The following is a 23640-nucleotide window of genomic DNA, read 5'->3' as shown; positions in this document are numbered from 1 at the left end:
CTCGAACCATACCCCAACTGCCTTCCCTATGCTGTAACGGCAGCCGTTATGGCTAGAATATCTTCGACTGCATTTACGATATCTTTCTCATTCACTCTGTCCCGCTGCCACTCACCGTCGCATCGGGGCTCCGGACCGCAATTCGATTCCCTTGCCCTTTGCGGCTCGCGGATCCCTTGTAGCCCAGCAGCGCTGATTGCAGCCCGAAGGCAATGTGCTTCGCCCTGGCAATCAGTACCTATCTAGCTCCGACCAACACTTCAGATGCTATTGAACGACGAGCCGAAGGGTGTTCGCATCTCCGTGCCTTTTGTCGCCATTTTGTTGCTCAGTATTTTGTCTATGTAACGTTGTCAGCTAGCTAGCCAGCCATCGGTCAATTGTTTGTTGTGCTGTTCGTACACGATTTGTCAAGTGATAACCGCTGCCTTTAATCAGCCAGCCATGTTAGTTGGGTTTTGAGTGGCAAAAAAGCGCGTATTGTTTGTGTCGAAATAAAAAGAAAGCTATCTTTGGCAAAGTTAAGTATTGCGCTATGTTAATCCTTGTGACAGCTAAACACTGAACTGTCGATATTAGTGTCGTATGTTATCTCGGTCCTTTTCGTGAGTACCTCATTGAAACTCTGACCATCCAAGAACAGTTTGGAAAACTGAACTTAGACAACAATAATGAGCCCTTAGTAGAAGTGTTATAGATGACGTCCTACCGTAAATAGCGCGTTAAGAAGGCATGTAAGGCAGGATATATACGGATATTTTTCATCTATTATGAATGATGTGGAGATGTTTCAGTGTTGCCCTACGCAGAGCAACAGTAACGTTCCATTCGAAGTGTGCCAAAGAGATGGTTTCTTGCTAATTACTCCACACATGTATCATCAGTACCAACTGTAATTATGAAGGTGAGTAAAAAGCATTTTGAGAGAATCTATGTTGACAGAATTGAAAGCTATTTTGGTGCTCGATCATTTAGCTACCAGCATCGAAACACGCACGGGCGAATTAGCTAAGAGACGCCATGGATTGTCCTGAATTGTTTACAATTGGAAGGTCGACTAAGGTGCTCCACGTATAAGTACATACTGAATAGTGCACATAATGACAACGTATTGAAAAATCATACTGCTTAATACGAAGCTAATCTAGTATATACAGGCCGATGACACGACGTGACTGGCTGTTGGTGTTCGCGACGCTGTGAATACCACCATTGCGTCATCTATGTTGAAAGACGTCTTGCAGGAAGGAGATAGCAACCAGGGTATTTGTTTCATTGTGCGGCTTCGATAGATACCAAAAAACAACACGCACCAAGCAGCCGCTGGAAGTAAAAAGCCGCCTGAATAATTTATTTTTTTTATTTCATAGAGTAAACAAAACGTGTCAGCATAATGGTGTGGATTGGTATGCCTTGGATTCGAATCGGGCAATTGTTATTTTGACTATTTTTTTTTGGTCATGAATAGTAGTAGTCCACTACGCAATACACTGCCAGATTTAGCCCTTTTGAAATGTAATAATGTTGTTGGCTTTGCTTCATACGATTTTCTTACTATTTTGAATGGCGGCTTGCTTGAAAACGGTTCTGCGAAACTGAATGCCGGGGACAGGGAATCCTTCTTGGAATATTGAAATCAGTTAGAGCTAACCAATCCTCCCTAGTTGCCTAAGACTTGCCGAAACGTACGTTACTGAGTGTATCTGAGATTACTGCTTCTCTCTAAGAAGATATGTGCCCAATTGGATCAGACTTAGCAACTAGCAAGCAAAGTCAATTGCTTATAAACATGTACTAGAAAGTTCATTCCTATTGAGCGCTTCTTCATTGATTACTCAGTGTGGTGGACTATTACCTTTATCGTCTAAATATAGCAAATGCCCCAGCTAGAAAATAGCCTTTCTTCGATCGTCACCTCAGCGAACGTAATTTGGCGAAACAGTTACAGAGACTCGTTTTGTTCGGTGGATTAAGCATCAGAGATCAGCGATGAAGTTTTGAATTTACATTCAGACAAAGATTCTTTATCTTTTCAAACAATTTAAGTCCTTATAGTGTATAATTCATTGCAGTGTCAAGAATTAATGATATAAATATCATTCTATTGACAATATGTAATCGAAATGATCCCGCCACATCATGCATCAGAATTCAGGTAGGAATTGGTGCTGGGAGATTTTTGCTCCCACATTTGGGAAACATGATAAAACGCTAGAACCTATATTGTCCAAATTAGCGTAAGGCGTCATAGGAGAATTCTTACTAATGTAAAGTGAACGTACGGACAAAGGTCAACTCACACTTCACGCGTTATTATTGCATAATAAATAAAGTTATTTGCTAACACCTTCTGTGTACTTTTATACGTAAGGTGGACCGTAGTATGTTGTCCTACCTTCGAAGGAAAATGCAATTGTTGATGGCGTCCATTTTTATTTCTCAGTGGTTGCCATTACCAATATTTTTGTTTATTACAGTGTTCACTAGCGTTTATTTGACTTGAATTTATGGCCATACTTTATTATGATGAGGCATTCACTTACGAAAGCTATTGACAGATTCTTAATAAAATATTTTAATAGTAGCGGACCTGAGCAAACAATGTACGTATCATCAAATCAACATTTATATATACCTTTTACAAGATGCATATTGACAAAATTTATATTCTAATATCAGATCGATACATACATGTAAATAACCAAATTAAGTTTAAAGTGTTGGGCAAACGGCTGGATCTGCTGCGATTTGAAAATCAGTAAAGCCACAGAAGGACAATGTCACAAGTAATCTGGTAATGATGGGGGCCACAGCTGTGCGAAATGCATATGTGCCGAATAGGGAAGGGGCACGTGTCTGGAAAAGTCTCTTCAAGTGTTTTCATCTGCCCTACGTGACCTCCGATTGATAAACTCGAAATAACACATAGCACAGCCTATCTGTGAAAGACGAATGATCATTGGGCTGTTGACTAGCGTTACAGGTTTATAATCTGAAGTATGCACTGATGGGCATCACATCATAGTAAAAAGTCATTATAAAAACTGAAAATAACTGATGACAGTCATCGAAATATTCCTATGAACATGTGTCTTGACCGCTTGGCGTGGAGTGAACAGGCGGTGCTGAAACCACGACCACATATTTACTTACGATACAACAATCACGTATGATAGAAACGCGGGTTTGTATAGAATGAGAGAAGCTACGCTGACTAGAAATTGCCACGGTATATATATAGTATTGAACGCCGTCAACGTAGAGACGTTCTTATACCGACCTCGCTATGTGGCTTCGACAATTATTTGTACTGACTGCTATCTAATGCTGAAACAAGTTTCGTAACGGTAATGATCCGCTGAGTAGATCTGAGCATAATTCTAAAATGTCCTCGTACTTGAGTACTACAATCAATCAACCTCAATTGCTACAGCCTAGCAAACTATCATATGTTATACGTGAAAGGCTGATTTGTTTGTGGCAATTCCTTGTAATAGGCTTACACTCAAAATCGAGCGGCAACCAGGCGTCTGGCTATGAAATGCCTTATGGCATACGGTCAAATTTGACGTTTAGAGAGGGTGTGCATTGTAATAACAATTATGTATAGTTCACTATGTTACAATTTGTTATAGTACTATATTTGACCAGTATATATTTTCTTACAAATCATCCTAGAGTATTAACGGCTGCCTTTCTATATCTTGAAAATGTTTAGCATGTAAAATTTGCATAAAATTTAATTAATAACGTCGGGTCAAAATTTTGTTACTAGTAATCAATCTTTTCTCGATACGCTGAACAGGACGGTGGTAAATAAGGCCTATGCGTAGATCTGAAGATCTTTATCATTTTGTTCACATTCCTCAAGGCGGAATTTGCGGGTCGCTGCCCTTCGCAAAATGTTTTTGAAGTATTTTATAACAGTTGTTATAATCTAGATAAAATCGGATCCTACACATTGTTGTGTTATATTTAAAACGCTTATGCAACTATAATAATCATATACTTTCAGAAAATAAGCAAAATAGAAAACCACGTCTTGTTAGTATTCGCCAGATGTTTTTTCATAAGAAGGACTTTGAAACTGTGTTGGCGCAAAACTGCCTCTCGTTTACGCGGACCCGCGAGCGTCTCTTTACAGAAAAATCTATCGCCATCTATCGGTGTGACGTTCGGCTAGCCCTAAACAAACGCAAATGCAACTTTAACATAGTGTTTTGTGAAGGTCACGTACGCACTATTGAGTATGAAGTATACTTTAACATCAGCTCAACACCCTAACACTAAACATTTTTTAGTTGTTGGGAAATCGACTTCAATAACAAATAGGGTTTTTGGAGAGCCCGTTTCAAAGAGCGAATTCGGATTTTTTTTTTTCTCTGAGATCTACTTTATCGCTCGCTAAGGACGCACTTTTAGTGTCTAAGATCACCAAGTGTTCCTATAATGTAGTGCAGTTAAATTCAATTAATTGATTTCTTTATTATTACTATTAGCTTAGTTAATTAAAAATTAATATTAGATGAGAAGTGCTAAAACATTTCAGTTTATACCAATTGAAATCTAGAACAGTATTATCACTCGACATATTGGTGGTTTGATATTTAAGATCCTAGAATTTCTTTATTGATTTAGTATGTGCCAGAGCCTTTATGTTACTCAGGTCTATACAGTTTGTCCGTGCTTATCCAGCACAGTGTGCCTAAAAGCAATGCTTTTTTTGTACATTATTTTATATGGGTAAGCTTAGAAATTGAATGCACTCTATGGAAAATTATATGACTTCCGTATATTTCATCACTGTGTTAATCTGTCTAAAAATACTCCTACTGGGCTTCTAGGTGTTTGCTAGCGAAAACAGCTTATGGCGGAGACAGTCGTATTGACTGCTGTTTAGGACGTTGGCAAAAAAAATCAAGGGAAATGTAATACAAGCAAGACAAACGAGCACAATCGTCATAGATATTTGCCCGATTTTACACAGGAACTCATTACAACAAAAGGAAAAGTGTGAATGAAAGTTGTATAAAATGCGGAGCATAGCAAGCGGCTTTATTTAGCCGATGCTTCAAAGATCGAAGGCCGCTGCACTAAATAATTTTAGCCTGATAATCGGTAAAAGTTGTACAACGTCTCGTGTCCGTAAAGGTTGATTGACAGAGTTTCATAAGGGTCGTAAATCGTTTACATTATCATCACTCAGTCCAATGGTCCTCTTGTGCGCTTCTGAATTAGCTATCAGGTCTAACGCTTTGTACCAAAGGTTCCAACATAATTTTAACTCGAAATTGATTAGGATGCAATTAAATATTCAGCAAAAACGGACTGTTCCATAAAAGCGCTTTGCAAATCATGGCTTAACCAGATGCAGTGTAGTAGATGTGAATAGGTCCTATAGCTAGCCAGCCTTAGAAAGTAATACGTTACGTTAGAGTGTTCGTTTGTGTAGTTCGATCGTATCATAACGTTAAACCAGTATCCTACTAGCACCGATTATTTATTCTTTATGCCGCTAGCGCCACAATTATGCTGACTCTTTGATTCGATAGGCAGACTAACACAAAACATTGTATATAAATAAATTTTCTATCTTTCCAGCCACCGTGTCTTACGTAAGCACATTAGGTAATAGTATAAACGAGCTGACACTTTTCCTATCAGTAATCTATTTTCGCGACGATGTTCGCTATCAGCATTGGCGACCGACAGCAACGTCGGTCCGCTAAACTTACCTCAACCTCGTCACAGTTCACTAGCGACAGTCTTCAGCTTGCTCATTTTTCCCATTTTCTTTGCTGCATCATTTTCGCTGATTGCCTAAACGGTCGAGTTATTGTTTCCAACTTGCAGGATCCACATGTAAAAGCTCATAGATTATGCCTTGCAATCGAGTGCCTTATAATTTACGAGTAAATATTTATTTTGATACGATCGATGTCACCGCCCGGCGCCCAATTCTGTGTTTTGTCGTACACTCCGTTATACGAGTCGAGTCGAAGGCTGTAGGCAATGATCAAAACAAAACGTATATCATTTATTCAATTTTGCGATAATAATTATAGTTGCGGTGATAGGCACACGGTCGTGGAGCAATTCCGCCAGTGAATGATCAGCCACCGATCTGTTCGCGGCAGTAATGATCAACATCTATAACGATACCAACATAGTTATTAATCAATGGTGTTTTTTCATCATGTGACCATGCCCGTATGTGATCGACGACGACGACGACGACGACCCAGGCAAACCGTCGTCGTCGTCGTCGTAGTCGTCGACATGGTTGTTGAATGGTCGCACGTGTTATCACGGGCGCTTATCTCCGACCCAGCATCTCTTGAGGTGCAAATAGTTCCAGTCTCGCGACCAAATATCGTACGTATAGTAAAAAAACGCTTGAACGTATAATATTTCGACAGCTACGGTCGGGTACGTTCGTACCGGCCTCTTTCCAGAGTGTTATCTGACGTATTTATGTAATACGAATGCAATTCGTATATTCGCTGCAGCTTCGTTTTTGATGGCCTCTTAATTGTTGACATTAGTCGCCGACCTCGAAAATAGCGGCTGCGATCGGTAGTCGTCACCGTTGTTTTAGTTATAACAACCTGTTTGCAGTCTTGTTTCTGCAATAGCAGACAAAAAAGTTGGCAACAGCAAACGTCGAAGTGGCAGCAACAACGGTTGTAATGGCCACAACCATCTAGCGTCCACTACATTACTGTTCTTGCCTCTGGTAGAACGATAAAAGCCAATCAGCGGGCCTATACATCTAGGACCGATTTCGCTCACATCTCTCACCACAGTATCCGTTGAGTATGTGAACACGTCGGCGGACCAAAGCGCAGACATGTTCTGCCGCCTGATCCATGCTCGATCAGTCGCACAGTCCATCGAATCCCGACGGATCCAAACGTTGGCCGCTATTCGTCTTCGAACAAACTAAGCAGAACTAAGGAAGTCATTTCGTAATGAACAAATACCGAATGAATTCAGATGTTCTTGTTGGCGGCCATACACATGTTTTCCCTGTCACTTATGGTGGCGATCGTACTCTTGTACGATCTCTCTCTCGTACAGTTCGGTCCAACGGATTAGTTAGAATGAAGAAATATTTATGTTTTGATCAGGTAGATAAGTACTACGTCCTATATTTTGTTGCCTCTGTGCTATTGATGGCTGCGGCTAATAAAGAGAAAATTGATAGGGTCAAGGGTTGGGCGAGGAATTCTGTCTTGTTTTAAATGAAACGATTGATAAATTTCGATTGCTAGTTTGAATCGTCTTCCCTTCTCCGCGTCTGATAATGGGCACAGCTTGCCTTACAGACGACTCCAGTGCCACGGTCTGGACATTGTCTAGCTGCTGCATTGTGAGTGAGCGATATCGACGCTTGATACTGCTAAGTTGACCGATATAGCTTCAGTAAGAACAGCAACGCCTTCAGGTGAAGTGGACAATGCCGACCGATCGGTGTTCTATTCGTGCTAGTTACAGGCAGTCGATTACGTACAACCCGGTTATTCATTTCCAGCCAATATGCCGACACTGCTACCTGCACTGTCGGATCGTCAATACTGACAACATTGGGAAAAACCGTTCAGGGTAAGAGAAGGACGGCGAAGACGGAATGTCGGGCGGAACGGACGAGCGCGTTGCGGTTCCTAAAACAGCAATACTACAGATGAGCCGACGTAAAAACCGGCAGCAACGGACAGTGTCCTGGATGCATACCTTCTTCGAACTTCTTCATGGTGAAGTAGATTCGGGCTCGGCCTTTCCATAGACTTGTGTAAGTCTGAGGGTGTTGGAAAGAGCCGCGCCAGTAGCGATTACTGCGGTGATGGAATATAGAATACGTAATTTCGTCTAACGCGTAGCAGTCGATGACGATATCGGTGACACGGCTGTTAGCGTTTGGATGTTATATAATATGTCATTTCTTTTTATCTATGAGTGGTGAGAGTAAAATATTGCATGAATGGTTTGCCGCTGGGGAAGCACGCAGTGAGGTTGTGCGCTTTTCCACGCTTAATTAAGCCGACAAAATTAATAATTATAGCTCTAATAGACGATACTAAAATTAACTTGTCATCGGCATGATTTTGTTTAGTCATCTTTGTAGCTGGGTCCGTTCGCGTACTGAACCGTTTTAAGTAGAACATGCAAATGATAATCGAAGAGGGTTTCTGTGTTAGATGTAATCTTCTTTACCAGTTACACAATGAAGTCAGGGTCTGGAAGCTACGCAATATTGTCAGTTGCATCAGAACACCCAGGGCCATTATCGACGGCCATTCATATTCCATTTATATTTTACTTGAAGGCATGGGAATAATCGAAATCCAACGGGGTTAAATCTGGGAAGCGTGGAAACCGAAGCCAGCGCTTGTTCAATTTAACGTGGTGACGAAGTCGTCGAGTAAGCACAATGTGTGCTTTCTGTCGATTGCCTGCTGTACATCGATAAGGCTTTTCACGAGTTCGAAATATCTTCGTTCGTATTGTTACCTTCACAAAACATCGTGAGACCAAACGCTTCTAATATTTACTACGAATATGAGCACCGGTTTGTACCCGAATCCATTCGGTACCAAGGTCGCTCTCTCTTTTCTTCGACCCCAGTGTCTTTTGCTTGATCCTTCTGATGGGCGGCGCTCAATGAAGACGGTGTATTCCAAGCGAAGTTTTTATTAATGATAATTGCACCAATTATTTATGAAGTCACAACAAGCGTGTTCTGAATTCGTTTCGTGAAAACTTTTTTTTTGCGTTTCTTCTGTATTTAGCTACAATTTCATAATACGCGCTTCGAGGAGTTTCATATTGAGCTGGCACAGAGTGTATTGTCCGCATTTTGTGTTCTTAAAAACTTACTCTTCCGTTTGAGATTGCAGAATGTAATCTTACCCCTTCTGTAGTTTTCAGCCATCCTATTAACGCCCTTGTTGTCTCACTGAGGGCCTTCTTGGTTAGTGTTTTCGGCCATCATCGATGAATTTCACTAGCCTATTTATCCCAGTGATGTGGGGCTTTAGTCGGCGTAGCTTTGTAAGTACACATTAAATTCACGCCTTCCTGCGTCCGAGATATCCTATCTAGATTGATGGACCTGTTTTCATATAAGGCAAATAATAATTAGTTATCAATAAAATCAACAAAAACCTATCCATCTTAGATCGGTATTTAACGTTGGTCCTAACCTCGTTTATGGGCCAAGCTATAAAAAATATCTGTCGAGCTTTCTCAAAACTTTTCTTGAAAAAAGACAGCTTGCTAAAGATTGTGGATTTAATAGAGGCAAATAATGAAAAAATTGATTAAAGTCAAAACAGGTAATCTGTCCGCTCGAGCTTACCTGGCATTTTTAATCCTGCATCATATCCATATCAATAAAAGACTAAAGGTAATTTTGCGACCGTTTAGACGCGGTAACATTTCATCGTCCAAGTAGAGTACTATATCATTACAAAAATGGTAGAAAGCTGTTTAGTCCGATCGATTCCATTAATATTTATGAAAAATTAACCTGTCACCATGTGCCACCTGCTTCACAATTGATCACTAAAAAAAAGACGCTCCTTGTTTCACCGGTTTGAGCACATTTTTCGTCTGTCGTTTAGGATACGACAAGGAATCTGTGGAACGGATAGTGATTGGTAGTCAAGTTGTTATTAACTTAGTCAGACTTGAAACTTAGTTTTAGGGCGATTAGTTGCATCGCTTAATATAACATCACATCAAAAGTTACTGTGGACTATTAGTGCTTGGCCTTGTCGTATCCAGCAAAAGGCACTGCAGCAAAAATACAAACAGTTCAGTGTTGCCAATCGACTATCGGAAGCAGCCGTCGTAAGATATGGCCCTGATTTTTGCTATCGGTCGTTTTGTGCTTCGTTTCATAATAATTATGTTCATAATATATATATTTCTATAGTTTGTAAGAACGTAAAGCTTTGTTTCGCTAGCGAAGGCAAACTATACAGGATTACCGCAGGCAGGTGGAAATTCTGTCTGATAGAATGCCCACTGGCGACACTGAACGTAAACCTCGAAACATAGAGGCAAGTGTAAATTTGAACTATTTTAATTGCATTTTTAATTTAATTTTTTAGCTCTGTGGCCGAAATCGTTCATGTTTTGCATAGAAAATTAACGTATTATATTACCATGCGATATCTATAACGGTACAAATGCTTCGCTCCTTGTAAATGTCATTAGGATGCTGTAGTATCGTTCTTCTTATTATTGTCTATATATAAGTATCTATAACTATGACGTAATTTCGACGTGAGCAAAAGGGACAGAATGCGAAAACAGCTACATAGCTTATATAAAAAAGAACAGGTATTATATATATATATATATATATATATATATATATATAAAACTGTGCTAGACTTTTCAGTGGAACATTCAACGTAGCGAACTCCAACCTTTGAAACCTTTCATATGGAGTTTCCGCCCTTGTTATCTATGACCTTGTGTCATTTGGGCGGTAACCTATTTCTCCGCTATAGCAGCTTGGGATATGAAAATCTACAAAGGATCGAAATACAGTTTTGATATCATGTTGAAATCTGTTTTGATAGTATGTTGTTGAAATTTTGTTCCAACTCGCGAATATCTGATAAGTGTGTTAAATGACACAGGGCCTTCAACGTTAATTTTTACATTTTCTTTATTGTCATTCTTGCGGCGTGAAGTCGAGCATCGCCGTCGTAGCTCGGTTCACTAATTTTGGTTCCTTTAAGCGAAGTTCACATATCGTTGCCTTCGATTGTTGATAGTACAGTTTAGTAATAAGTAATGTTCTATTAAGTGAAGCTGCAATGGATAACGCCGACGCTAGATTAGCAACCAGAGATGACATGATGGTGCAGCTGACTCCTATCTAAGAGTGACGTCTCGCTGGTTGAGCTTCACACAATGATACGTTTCTTACAGAGGATTCATTTTTTGTCACACGTCATAACGCAAAAAAGGAAAGGGAGCTAAGCGTCTTTATGTGTTCGCTTTTGATCCTTCCATAAATCATTAGGCGTCCATTTGGACAATTTTTTTACTCCCTTAGTTTAAACGAGGTAATTAAACAGAATATTTCAACAGACGCTCGGACACATTAAGATCGGCTGGCCTTTATTGCAGTTTTAAACGTAAGAGTTATTCCAGGACACGCATTTGATTTTGAAACTTCTTTCTTCTTCAAACCAATCGTTCAGTGTTCTTCTTAATGGGTAAACTCTTCACTTAGCACAACGTTTGTACAGCAAGCTGTCTCCGCCACTATAACATCAAGATGAAGCGCATATTCTGATTTTATACGGCGCACTGTAAGCTGCTTTTTAAAAGCCCAGATGACGATAAACAGAAAGTACACATGTAACTTGAAAATAACAAAAGTGCTGCGAAATACAATTTTTTTAATGAAAAATTAACGACTCTTACATTTCACACTAAACGACCCAGTACGTAGGAAGTAATTGTTATATCAGGCACCGCTATGTGCTAATTAACGCGTCGTTGTAGTCTATTTGAATTATTCGTTCACTTAACTGAACTTATTTCCTGTAAAGCCCTGTGTTTCTGCTATTTCTATGTTAAAGCTGTAAGCATACATCAGAATTTGTTATACTCCATATGCGTCAGTACTGACTACCATTTCGTCGTCACACGATTTCATCGGTTAAATTTTTTTTTTAAATTATTCGTTATTTTAGTTTTGGAAACAATATAATCCCTACAATGTGATGTCTTTATGAACACAGACACCTTGTTGACACAGTTGAATGTAGATAGCTCAACACACTATTGCATTACTGCACGAATCATCATGTGAAAGCTTTGTCTATCTAAGTTCCTCTACTGCTGCAAGTATACGCAATGCGTCGCAACTCAATTTACTCGCTAGGATTTTGCTCAGCGTCTCATCTGTGTGACACTGGACAAGGCCCCGTCCTGCCTTGGTGCGTCAGTTACTCGCGATAGGGGGAATTTTCGGCACCGAGAACACATGCGACCCAGTGCAGCGCCGTAATTATTAAAAGCGCAAACTTTCGTGAGGGAGCCCAGTATCGAGCGAGGGCAAAAAAAAACAGAAAGACATGGAGCTATTCAGTTCTGTCGGAGGTGGCGCTCCCGTTGACCGCACTGTTACTGCCGCCGAGAAGTAGCGTTACGGGATTACGTATGATGTCTCTATATTTACATCTTTAATGGTGCTGTCTGGCTGAATAGCCGAGCGATATATTTGTGGGCCCGGAGATGGGCCAATGTAGTGCACGTATGTAGCGGAATTTACTGCGATTTAGATTCTATAAGAGACGAATTGAGAAGGTGCCAGTTGTTGAATTAGCACGCCGTCATCCTTTGGGAGGTTCCTAAAGGAAGAAGCGCAAGTTCTAAGTATAGCTATTACTGGTAGCCATTGTAATACTAGTGATGATAACCGTTGTATTTGGAACGATTCTATTAAAGCCCGTTGAGTCAGGTTGTGTGCCAATGCGGGCAAATGTCCGGTATCGTGTGCGTTTCACTTCTTTACTAACATATAACCGTTGGTTGAGTAAGAATTTTTAATTTTGCTTTTACTATCTAATATTTTATTACACCGGAAAACAAATGGACGTCCCCACATATCCCAAGGATGATACTGTTGAAGGCTTCGGTCTCGGGTTCTTTGACCGACAGGTAGAGAGCATGCACAATCCACCAGGCAACCAAAAACATCAGGGCGCACCTATAATTTAGAGGGTACAAATGTGATACCATAGTCAGAATGGATTATCCTTACCTAACTCAAACAGCTAGACAGCACTGCAGAGATATTCGCGTGAAGATGCTTGTAGGTTCCAAAATATTAAAGCAAATCAGCCCATAGAGTGACAATTCGAGTGAAGCGTTTATAGTCAAAGCTAAGGCAGACCCGTTCCGAGCATCTGTTGCAGTAATCTGCTTGTTAAAACGGCTAAGAGGACATTACCTTCGTTTGACCTAGTAACGTCCCCTTGTACTTGAATTCACCATTGTTGAACAGACGCACAAGCAGGCTCTGTGGATGGGTGGTTTCAATGATGTGTCTAGATTTAAAAGATTTTTGATCCAACTTTTGTATGAACTACATGTGTTTTAAGTGCAAATATATGAAGCGGTATTGTATATGCATTTATGAGTTTACATATGTAGGAAATAAATAAATGCTTTGGGTTTTACACCCGCTATTACCGGTAACCATTATCAGCTTACGTATGAAAAGCGGTGGGCTCGTCTTTGCCTATTTTTAGCAGATCGAACAGAAATTCGTTGCTTTTAATAGGAGGTTTATTGAAGGCTCTGATATGATATTATCCATGGATCTTCCAAGACTCAAAAACGAAAACAGATAGTTTAATAATCAAGCGATAACGTTATTTCGAGGTAAATAATAATAATTATTATTATTATTATCAAATTATTCGCTCTTGTTCTGTTGTAATTTTACATTGGCTGTCTGTTTTTTTTTCAGTATTTATCTGTAGTGTGGTGGTGGTGGTGCGTGTTTGCGTGGGGCGGTCCTGGGTTGTACCTTTGCGAAACAACAAGCGCCGAACGTTCGGCCTTTCACCATCATCGACGGAAAGATCACGGGTTCCTTTTGCGACCTACTAGGCGTCTACATGGATCTCTGTCAAGACCTAGGCGTCACCTGTATGACAGTCAACAACAGTAAGTGACCACAGCATAAATGAAGTTGAACCAATTTGACCTATCGTTCGTAGATTTCGAACAATTTTTGAAGGCGATAAGAGCGAATTAATACTACTTTTAAGAGAACATTCAGTAATGATCACTCTAAATTTAATGTTTTTTTTTTGATAACTCACACATAGCGACTTTTGTATATTATATGAGAACATAATACGTGTAGGCATATACTGCTCTACAAATATAGATCCTTGTATTTAATAATACATTACACTGCATGTCGTATCATACGAAAACGCCACTTATGGATTTTCGTGTAAGAAAGTTGACAATCGGTTAAAGAAGGCAATACTCAGGCTCAGACGATAAGCAAAAGCAGATTACCGAATACGTGTGAACGAGCAATGATGCATCGCCATCAGCTGTAACATGCGCATACTGTCAAGGTATAGATCATTTAGTAGTGAACCTATTGTAAAGAAAAGAGTTGAAAATAATTTATGGAATACGTGATGTGAGGGTAGCAGAAGAGATCGATGCGACTTGCCCTTAACATCAGAATACATGTGTATTCATATGCAGATCCTCACTCAGTGTTCCCTTTATATCATTCCTTTATTGGTAGAGCGTCTCCCGATCACTATAAATGTGTTTTCCCCTGGATATAGGAACTCACAAGACCTGTGCAGGAAAATAACATTGTCAAGGTAATTAAATGCTCCCACTAGGTCTATATGCATGTGTGTGTGTGTCTAGCACAACAACGTTGTCTGCTGCGAAAAAGAACGCGGACGATAAACCACTAAACTGACAATATAAGCCACCGTTACGTCCAGATACAATGCATTGGGAATTGTTAGTGCATCGTTGCAAAATGTCAGTCTTGATCGTAACTGCCCCTTTACGCATATGTACCCAGCTTCCTGCCCTGCCGTTTGACCGTTTTGTTTGCTTGTGGCCAATTATAAATGTCGGATATCTCCAGTGCAATTGTGTGATTTCGATTATTAAAAAAAAAACAATAAATAGTTAAATATATCCGTTTTCCTGACACTTGTTTCTTCCCTGACGGGGATTTTTTTCTTCTCGATAAACATGTCTACCAAACATCGCCTCTCTTCTTATCGCTTCTTCAGGGCAAGTGCAATAATAATAATAATAATAGTGATGGTTGATTACCTTTGATGGCAGATGCTTTGCGACGTAATTTGTCTCCAATCTAATATGGGGCACGTGCGTGTCATCTATGTGACAGTCATCATTTACCGACGTAGACACATTACTTTCATACTCGCAATTACCGGCGCGATCTTGTACAACATTCTGAGATAGCTTAGAAATTGATTCAACCCTTTTGTATTTCGTCCTAGTTAAATCACCCCAAAAATGCATAGGGCTGTTTCGGGGGTGTTGTTCGCAGTGTTGACTGCGTACCTCGCTCTACACCCTAGGCGAAATTTTCCTTTCGTGATGATATACAACAAATGTTTCGATAGATTTATCACAGTGTTGACTAAGTCTAGTGATAACTATCAGCGATAAAATAAGTAGCAACATTGACAGCATTAATAGTTACGGATCATTCTACCCTAGGGCCACATTGTTCTTTTTTACCATTCGTATTCCAACCGACTCTTTAGGCAAATGAAACACTAAAGATAAAAAGGCTGACCTAGTAGATATCTTGCATAAATCTGGTCAACGTGAACAGAAAAAAGAACTGTCGGGTTCCAGAGGCTGTTGGTATATTTTGGGGATACAACGCCTGTAACATCTGAGCAGTAATTGATTGATTAGACCTATATTGCTAAAAACAACAAGAAATTCAACTCACTGTTTATCTTGCCAACGATACAGTGTCGTTACTTTTAATAGAAAAGCTTGATGTTTACTTCATTCGCAATGAAGGTCTTGGACCCACCATGATCGTTAACTAACTCATTGCGGTATACAATCAAAGAACATAGTTGGTCGTTTCTGATAAGACATGCGTATGTCCGGATAATGAAGAAGATAGTCTACGCATTACTCATATCTTACTTATTTAGAACCAGGCTGGTAGTCGCACCGATTTCTCGACCGTTATGAGAGCTCTGTTCTACGTGTCATTGTTATCTATTTCAATGCATTTTGAAGACGCGCTGCCGACAGTCAATTATGTATTGGGTGGGAAAACGATCTAGTCTTGGTGGTATTCAACTCTCGCGAAAAAAAAAAAAAATGATAAGCCATGAAGATCCAGTGCATTAGTAATGACCACTGGACGCGCACCGGCTATTTTATTGGAAATACACTTGAATGGAAATTGCTGTATCCCAGTTTCGACCCGTAAATTGCAATGCAAATGAGGCCGTTAGTGTTTATTTGATGCTGAAAATCAATAGAAACCGGCAAGTGTTATTGAAGACTATATATTACATTACATATCGTAGTAATAGCGCAATTTTCTAGTAACGATTCTTGGCAAACTAATACAAATAAAATATCGCTAGCCTGTGCATCTTAAGCAGCTGTACATTAATGAATTTCATTTGAAAAATAGGTTTCCGTGCTGGTTTACGATTAATGATGACCGTAGCATTCTGTCTAGGCAACTTTTTAATAGATCAGACAAAGTGCCAATAACGAGGAAGTGCATAATATCGAGGCAATTGGTATAAGAAAAAGTCGATGCTGCTGGTGTATCAGGTCAGCGAAACGTGTTTATAGCAACGCAGGTCTTATTGTATGTATAGGGCACAGCAAATATTTATCGACGTATACCTGAATAAATATATGAATTTAACTTTTGCATAGTGAACATATGCCACCGGCACATATTAATCTCGTTTTGTATGTTTTTGAGTAACAGTCTTCTTCAGATATACATATATAAAGCCTTAACACTATTGAACGGAATATATATATGTATATCTGAAGAAGACTGTTACTCAAAAACATACAAAACGAGATTAATATGTGCAGGTGGCATATGTTCACTATGCAAAAGTTAAATTCATATATTTATTCAGGTATACGTCGATAAATATTTGCTGTGCCCTATACATATAATAAGACTTGCGTTGCTATAAGCACGTTTCGCTGACCTGAAGGCTTTATATCTTCTTTCTTCTTTTATTTTCATATGTAGTGACATACGCAGCGGAACCAAAAGATCCTCTGTAGTATCGGACTCAACCCCGACGGCTGGATTGTAGCCTCGGGAACGAATCTCATTCCCCGTTGTTCCCCGAGGCACTCTTTTCCCACCAAGACCTCATTGACTGTTGTCGCTCCGAGTTCCAATTTCCAAAGGGTAGCGTATATGAACTTCACAAGTTACGCTAGTCCTATTCTAGGCAATTCAAGAACGCATCTTGTCCTGAGAGGTATTTTCTTTGTTCTATTTGGTTTCCGGCTCTTGTCGTTGCAGCCTTGAAAAGGGAGCAGGTCGGTAATATGTGGGCAGAGTATTCTCTGCTCGGTTGTTACAATGAATACATGTCGAATGGGACGTTTTAATGCTGTGTAGATAGGGCTAGAGATACACATGGTCCATAATGACCTGTATTACGTCCTCTAGGACGCTTCAGCTGTTTCTCAATATGTGGGATCAGGTGACCACTTTAGCTTCTAAATTTCCGGCTCGAATAGGCATCGCTTAGTCTGTCACTCCTCCATGGTAGTTCTACGTCCAGTTCCTTTAGAGCCGTTACTCTATTGACGCCGTCTCTCTGCAACCATGAAATCCCACGGGAGTGTTCCAGTCAATACAAAAGTCGGCCGCTTGCGTACTGACTGTCCCATATTCTCAGAAAATTCGCAGTGCAGCCATCTCTTTTGTTTTACGTAGACAATTTCTCTAATATATCTAACAATGACAATGCATTTCCTTCGTTCGATTACTATTTTAATCTACATGAATTAGATCACTATTTTCGAAGGGCTTGCCTTTTGTATCCGTAATATTCTTTTCCACATGTGAAACATGTCGTCATAAACCATAGCAATGCTAGAACAGGGATGCACACCATCGTCAGTTGACCTATCATTTGCAGTTGGGCAAATCGTAGAAGCCGGCAAAATTTTTTCGCGGATAAAATGCTTTCCAGGCTTTGCTTGGAGCAAACGAAGGACCGCTGGCCGCAGGGAGACGTCGCTAGCGGTTCAAGCAGACTGAGGCGATTCAAAAACAAGTGTATAAATACCTGTCTTTTTAATTAGGCAATGGGTTCAGTCTCCGTGGATAGCTGGGTTACCGTATTGGCAAAGAGCTTTTGTCATTCTCTTCATTCATTAGCCTAAGGGATATAATATGGGGCATTTTATTTGGGCGCTCTAGCAGTTTCCACTCGGCCGTTTCAAGGCTCACCGACCTGGTGAGGAGACAAACAAAACAGCAACTCTGCAGTGTCAAATCGAATTGTTAGTGGAAGTAGGCTAAATAGCAGTTGATTAATAAAGCAACAACATATTACGAATATAGGTAGGATGATACGTATGTACGCGTGCGCATATATCAAGATATGCTTGAAAGGCTCTTGATAATTGTCGTCAATGAACCAGTAACTATACAAGTCTTGATAATTTATAATGTAATGCGAGGCCATACATACATACACTCTGACAATTGTATGCCAGTTCTATAATAATGAAGTAAGGTGGTAGTAACAATGTTCTACGATTGATGAGTTACTAGCTGAGCCATCGCGAAGGTGTTTATTAATATGATTAAATATATAATACCAGTATGTCAATCAACGAAGTTGCATTGAGACAATTTTCCAAAGCAGTAATTATTGATAGCCACTGATAGAAAAAGATTTTCACTGTTTGAAGACAGCAACTTTCGAAAGACTGTCATCATCAAAACAAGCGATATTCCTTTATAACCTTAGAGGTAGATACTAAACGTTATGCAAAGGAAAGTCGGCATTCCGTTAAATTAAAACCGTAGAAATCTGAGCGAATTATAGTATGAAATGAAATTAGAATTCCTGGCAAGTTTTTGACAAGCCTTGCCTCGAGTAATTTTTCTTCTATGTTACCATCTGGATATATGCATCCTTTAGCTGATGACCTTCCGCCATTTTTCTGGTCTCTAGGCAAAATATTGTGACAAGTTGTTTCTGCATTCCCTCATTGAAACTAAAATAGTACCATTCAAGAAGTTCTGCAGATATCAATACGAATGCTAGTCTGATAGTGCAAGATCCGGGCTATACGAAGGATACGTCACAGTTCCCCATCCAGGTTTTCTTAACTTTATTCGACTGCCTGTATGGTCTGGCATTGTCATGGTAAACGATAAGGCCTTTTTACGTTCACTAGTTTCGGCCAATGGCTTATCGTAATCTTGTTAGTTGTTGACGGTAGGCAGATTCGAATCGCTCGTTTCACACATTCTCATCATCACATCATCGGCGGTTGATAACAGACCGTTCCGTTCCAAGCCCGCCAAGAACATCGTATCATTTGACGTTAGTTTGAATTTTACCACAGATTATGGAAAACATTTTTTTTTTCTCCATTTGTACATTGTTGTCGTATATAGTCCACCTTTATGACACGTGATCCGCCACTTTCGGTTCTTTTTCGTTTTTTTAGGGTTTTGCAGATGGAAATACGATCGAACAAACTATTTTGCATCACTTCGTGTAACATCCAAACATCAATCCTTATATTGTGGCCATCACTCTTCAAATTGTTTAAATCTTAACGATATCCTGCCTATTTACACGTCTATATCACTCAACTTCCGCAAAATTCATTTCATTGCCTTTTTTCTATAATTGGTTGGCCGCCATGAGAAGCATCTTTTATATGGAAATTACTAGAACGAACGCAATAGGACCATTTTTGTGCCGCTTGTCTGATCACGCATTTTAACCATAAACAGCACAATTTTTTATAGGCCTATACAGTATTTCTGCCCTTATTGCTATAAGGTTCTCACTTGGAGAAATCTCACCCATCTTTAGGATGCTTTGTCCGAATAAAAGCACTCCAAGGATAGTAAAACATGAACCAATACCACTGACAGCAACGCCGACCTGATGCAACTTATGTTATCTAGGATATGTGACTTGAAAGCCATTTAGCAAGAAAAATGATCAATATCTTTTCGAGAATCCTATATGATGCTATAAAGCAGAAACAATCGGAAAGAGGCCAAATAAGCAACCCGTCTAAAGAAATTATATATTTCGCCTTTCAGTGCTTGAAGCACAGTATCTAGCGAAGTAAGCTTTCTAACATCCTTCAGCTTTACAGATGTTTACAATGTGAATATGACATTCATAGAAACGGAAGAAAATATAAAAAAGATTGCGATGCATACGCACGCGTTAGCTTTATTTATTGACATATGTTAATGAACAGTTCAACACCGTTCCAAGTAGTGTCGTAGGAAGTACGACGTTAATAGAAGGATCGTCACAAAAGAACCGTCCATCAACTCCCCTACGACTTTCTCTCGCGTTATTTTTCTCTTTCGTCTGCCATATACAATACTTATGTTACAACTAACGGTGAAACGCTATTCAATTGACACGGCGGTAAATTTCTGCGTCTAAGGATTAAAATAATATAGGCCAAGATAGTAAATGATCATGGAGCATATTATCGAAACGCTAGCATTTGCCCATACTCGAAGTGGCTGATGATATTTCACTATCGTTCTCCAGTGCTAAGGGTCAATCGAGGCCAAAGATGTTAGGGTGAAGGGTACGGTTGTACACTATTAGCTATGTCTGGTAAATACACTTCGTGGCCTCTTTGCATCACCTAGGCCCAATATGGTATTTCTCGAAGGCAGAGAAGCTGCTTCTTACTAGTTAACAACGAATTTATTCTTTGCGGACCATTGCTATTGTCCTTGCAAACACAGTCACGATAACTGACACTGCGTTAAAGCAGACGCCAAGTCCGAATAATCCGCCTCGCTTATAATCAATTGAATGTCCTTTTGCAACTAGTCTATAGAGAACGCTATACTATTTTCAACCATCACTGCGTCCAAGATACACGGGTCGTAGAAAAGGGCGGCGGAAAAATGTTAAAAAAAAGTAATTTGAGGTGTAATACAAGCCTTGATTATTTATAGTAAATAAAGTTGCTTCATTCAAGCAACATGTACTCAGATTGATGACGGTGTGATCTCGGAGCTCCAATAGCGTATTTATAAAATATATGATTATATATTTGCCGTCAAATTTTGTTTATCCAGCGGCTCTTAATGAACAGATGTAAATATACGGTGGGCTCCTGAACGAATGTTTATGTATCTCTCCATTTACACTGAGGACCTTTTCTAACATCAAGTCAACGCGTTCCTAGAAATTATCAAACCTTTACATGTACTATTACACACACAAAAGGTTACGCAGCTACCGAGATTACTTAAGCTACTTATTGTTTGCATGCATGAATTGCAGTCGACCAATCCCTCAATTACGGTCGAATCGACCATACCGAGAAGCCCTTTCTAGATCTACAACTACTGAAATCCCAACAAAAAATGAAAGCTCTCGTTTTCGGGTCCGACGAGCGTACGAGGAACCCATGGGTTCACAGGCATCACCCTTTGCGCCTCCTGATACCGGCATAAGGCCTGCGCGACAACAAGAGCAACCACGCAAGTCGGAAAAGACGTCTCGTGCTGAAAGTGGACCGTTCAGACCGCCCGAGGGAGTTGCAGAGTTCCGGGAAGACGGGCGTGGTGGAGGCCGACATTACAAATACACCCAAAAGAAGACCCGCCGCGGCGGGTGGCAACCAGACAATCATCGTCATCATCATCATAGCTATCATGATGACGACGACCATGTGATTGGTGTAGAAGAGGAAGAGATCGAGGAAGACGACGATTTACATCAGCACCACGTCGATGAGTATAAAGCTCCGATTTTGAATCCCGCGCACGACGTAAGTGCTAGTATATTTGGCTAAAAATTAGCTTTATGTAAGACATTTTTTATGCTTAGACATTAAAAAAAATTGTTTGTTTAAGCATTTGTGTATATATGTATGTAAACAAATTAAGTCACGCAACCCTATTGCTTTAAAAAGTTTACAAATCTGATATGTCTTTTTAAACACGTGTTAAAAAAGTATATATTTTCTGGAATCAGTAATTATATTCATCTGTTTACATCTTGCATCAATTTTTATATATAATCTTTATGCCGGATGGTAGAACTATCATAGGGTTAAGTGGCTTTCTGAGCATCCTAAATGATAGCCTCGTAATGTACAGACTTGCCTAAGAAAGAAAGGCACTTTCGTTAAAATATGCGTCTAGCCATATTGCAAGAATAAATTACTAATTTTTCATAATGAAAATTGATGACTAGATTAGGCAACCTGCAGCAGCCTTGCCGACTGTTAGAAGAATCCCGTTATACTGTCATTTCATTGAATAAGGTAAACTACTATTATATATATATGATTTTTATTTCAACTTCTTTCACAGGGTCACATCAAAATCAAGAGTTACCGCCCACCTTCAGATCCTCACTGGAGTGAAAAGGAAGAGCAACGTCATGCCTGGGACGATGAGGCAAAACACCCCAGCGACGAAGAGTGGAAACAAGAGGCCCAGTACAAAATTAATGATGTGAAGCTGCGTCTCCCTCCAGTTAAGTTCCGATTCCACCTTGCGCCTAATGTGAAAATCATTTCCGGAAGTAAGGACCCGTTGGAGAGACCTCCACCACCTGAACCAGAGGAGCATTTTCCGTGGGAGAAACCTAAGGACCTTCCCGAGCTGCCGTGGTGGCCAGACACAGTTTGGCCGGAAAAAAAAAATTGCACAGCCGAAGATTCGAAGGACAGTAGAGAATGCAAGGAGATCAATGACAAGGAGAGAAAGAGCGGTAGACTCACCCAGAAAAATAGCAACAATAAGGAAAATAAGCGAAACAGTCGCGGCAAGGTCGATAAAAGAAAAGGCAGTTCTTCTAATCGCAGCTCTGTTAGTAAAAAAATAAGCAGCACAACTTCTCGATCACAAAGTAGCTCAAATGATAAGTCGAGGAGTTCAGCGAGCTCGAGTAGCATCAGTAGGAAGCGTCGCGTTACGCGGCGAACTGGCGAGACGGCCGCCAGCACCAGGGTGCAACACCGAATCAAAATGAAACCACGTCGAAATGGTGTCAGACGATCACGGCAGGGTTGGGATTCAGAAGCATACTATCATCTGCCACCATCACCTTGGTTAGCGCCAAAATCGATTTGGAGTGATGAAATCTACATCGAAGGAGATGATGACGAAGTCGAGATTGACGGTTCAAAAAACGGGCATAGGGGTTCCGATGCTGAGGGAGATGCCACGAATGGCACGGGTTGGGACTCCCACATAAACTGGCAAGACTCTCCCATCCATTTTGCCGCGCATAAACGCCGCTGGCCACCTGACACGCCCCGATACTCGCCCATGTTCAAGGTGAAAGTTAAGCCGCGAATCTGGACCGAGGCACCACCGTCTACAACGACCACAACCACGGAAGCAACGACGATAACGGACGATGATGAAACAGCGAATATCGACGACGAAGAACCCAGTGAAAGTGACGAGGGCACAACGACGGAAGAACCTATAACCATTGCAACTACCGAAGACATCAGAACGGAAGTTGTGACAACGACCGAAAGCAATGCCATAACGTCAGTCTCCACTCGGAATCCATTTCGTTTTCGAGAGCCAACAACCAATGAGAAGGGACAGTTTGGTACAACAACATCCGCGTCTAAAGAGATGACAACAACAGAGATGCCGAGGTCAACAACAACAGAAACGCCGAGGTCAACAACAACAGAAACGCCGAGGTCAACAATAACAGAAACGCCGAGGTCAACATCAACAACAACAGAAATGCCGAGGTCAACAACAACAGAAACGCCAAGGTCAACATTAACAACAACAGAAATGCCGAGGTCAATATCAACAACAACAGAAATGCCGAGGTCAACATTAAC

The 23640-nt window shown here is 40.3% G+C and overlaps 1 protein-coding gene across 1 annotated transcript; it reads left to right on the top strand.

The window, feature by feature from the left end:
• Positions 1-218: 218 nt before the first annotated feature.
• Positions 219-23473, top strand: LOC111270141 (uncharacterized; the record flags this gene model as incomplete). The annotated part of the gene is given in 4 exon segments (XM_022850197.2): positions 219-904; positions 13505-13704; positions 21099-21588; positions 22136-23473. Coding segments are annotated over 4 exon segments (2034 nt in total), but the record flags the coding sequence as incomplete, so codon positions are not given.
• Between the last annotated feature and the right edge of the window lie 167 nt (positions 23474-23640).

The sequence above is a fragment of the Varroa jacobsoni genome, unplaced genomic scaffold, assembly GCF_002532875.2.
Source record: "Varroa jacobsoni isolate VJ856 unplaced genomic scaffold, vjacob_1.0 scaffold_1449, whole genome shotgun sequence".
Lineage (NCBI taxonomy): Eukaryota > Metazoa > Arthropoda > Arachnida > Mesostigmata > Varroidae > Varroa > Varroa jacobsoni.
The sequence above is the reverse complement of the archived record's forward strand: the minus strand, read 5'-3'. Positions and strand labels throughout refer to the sequence as shown.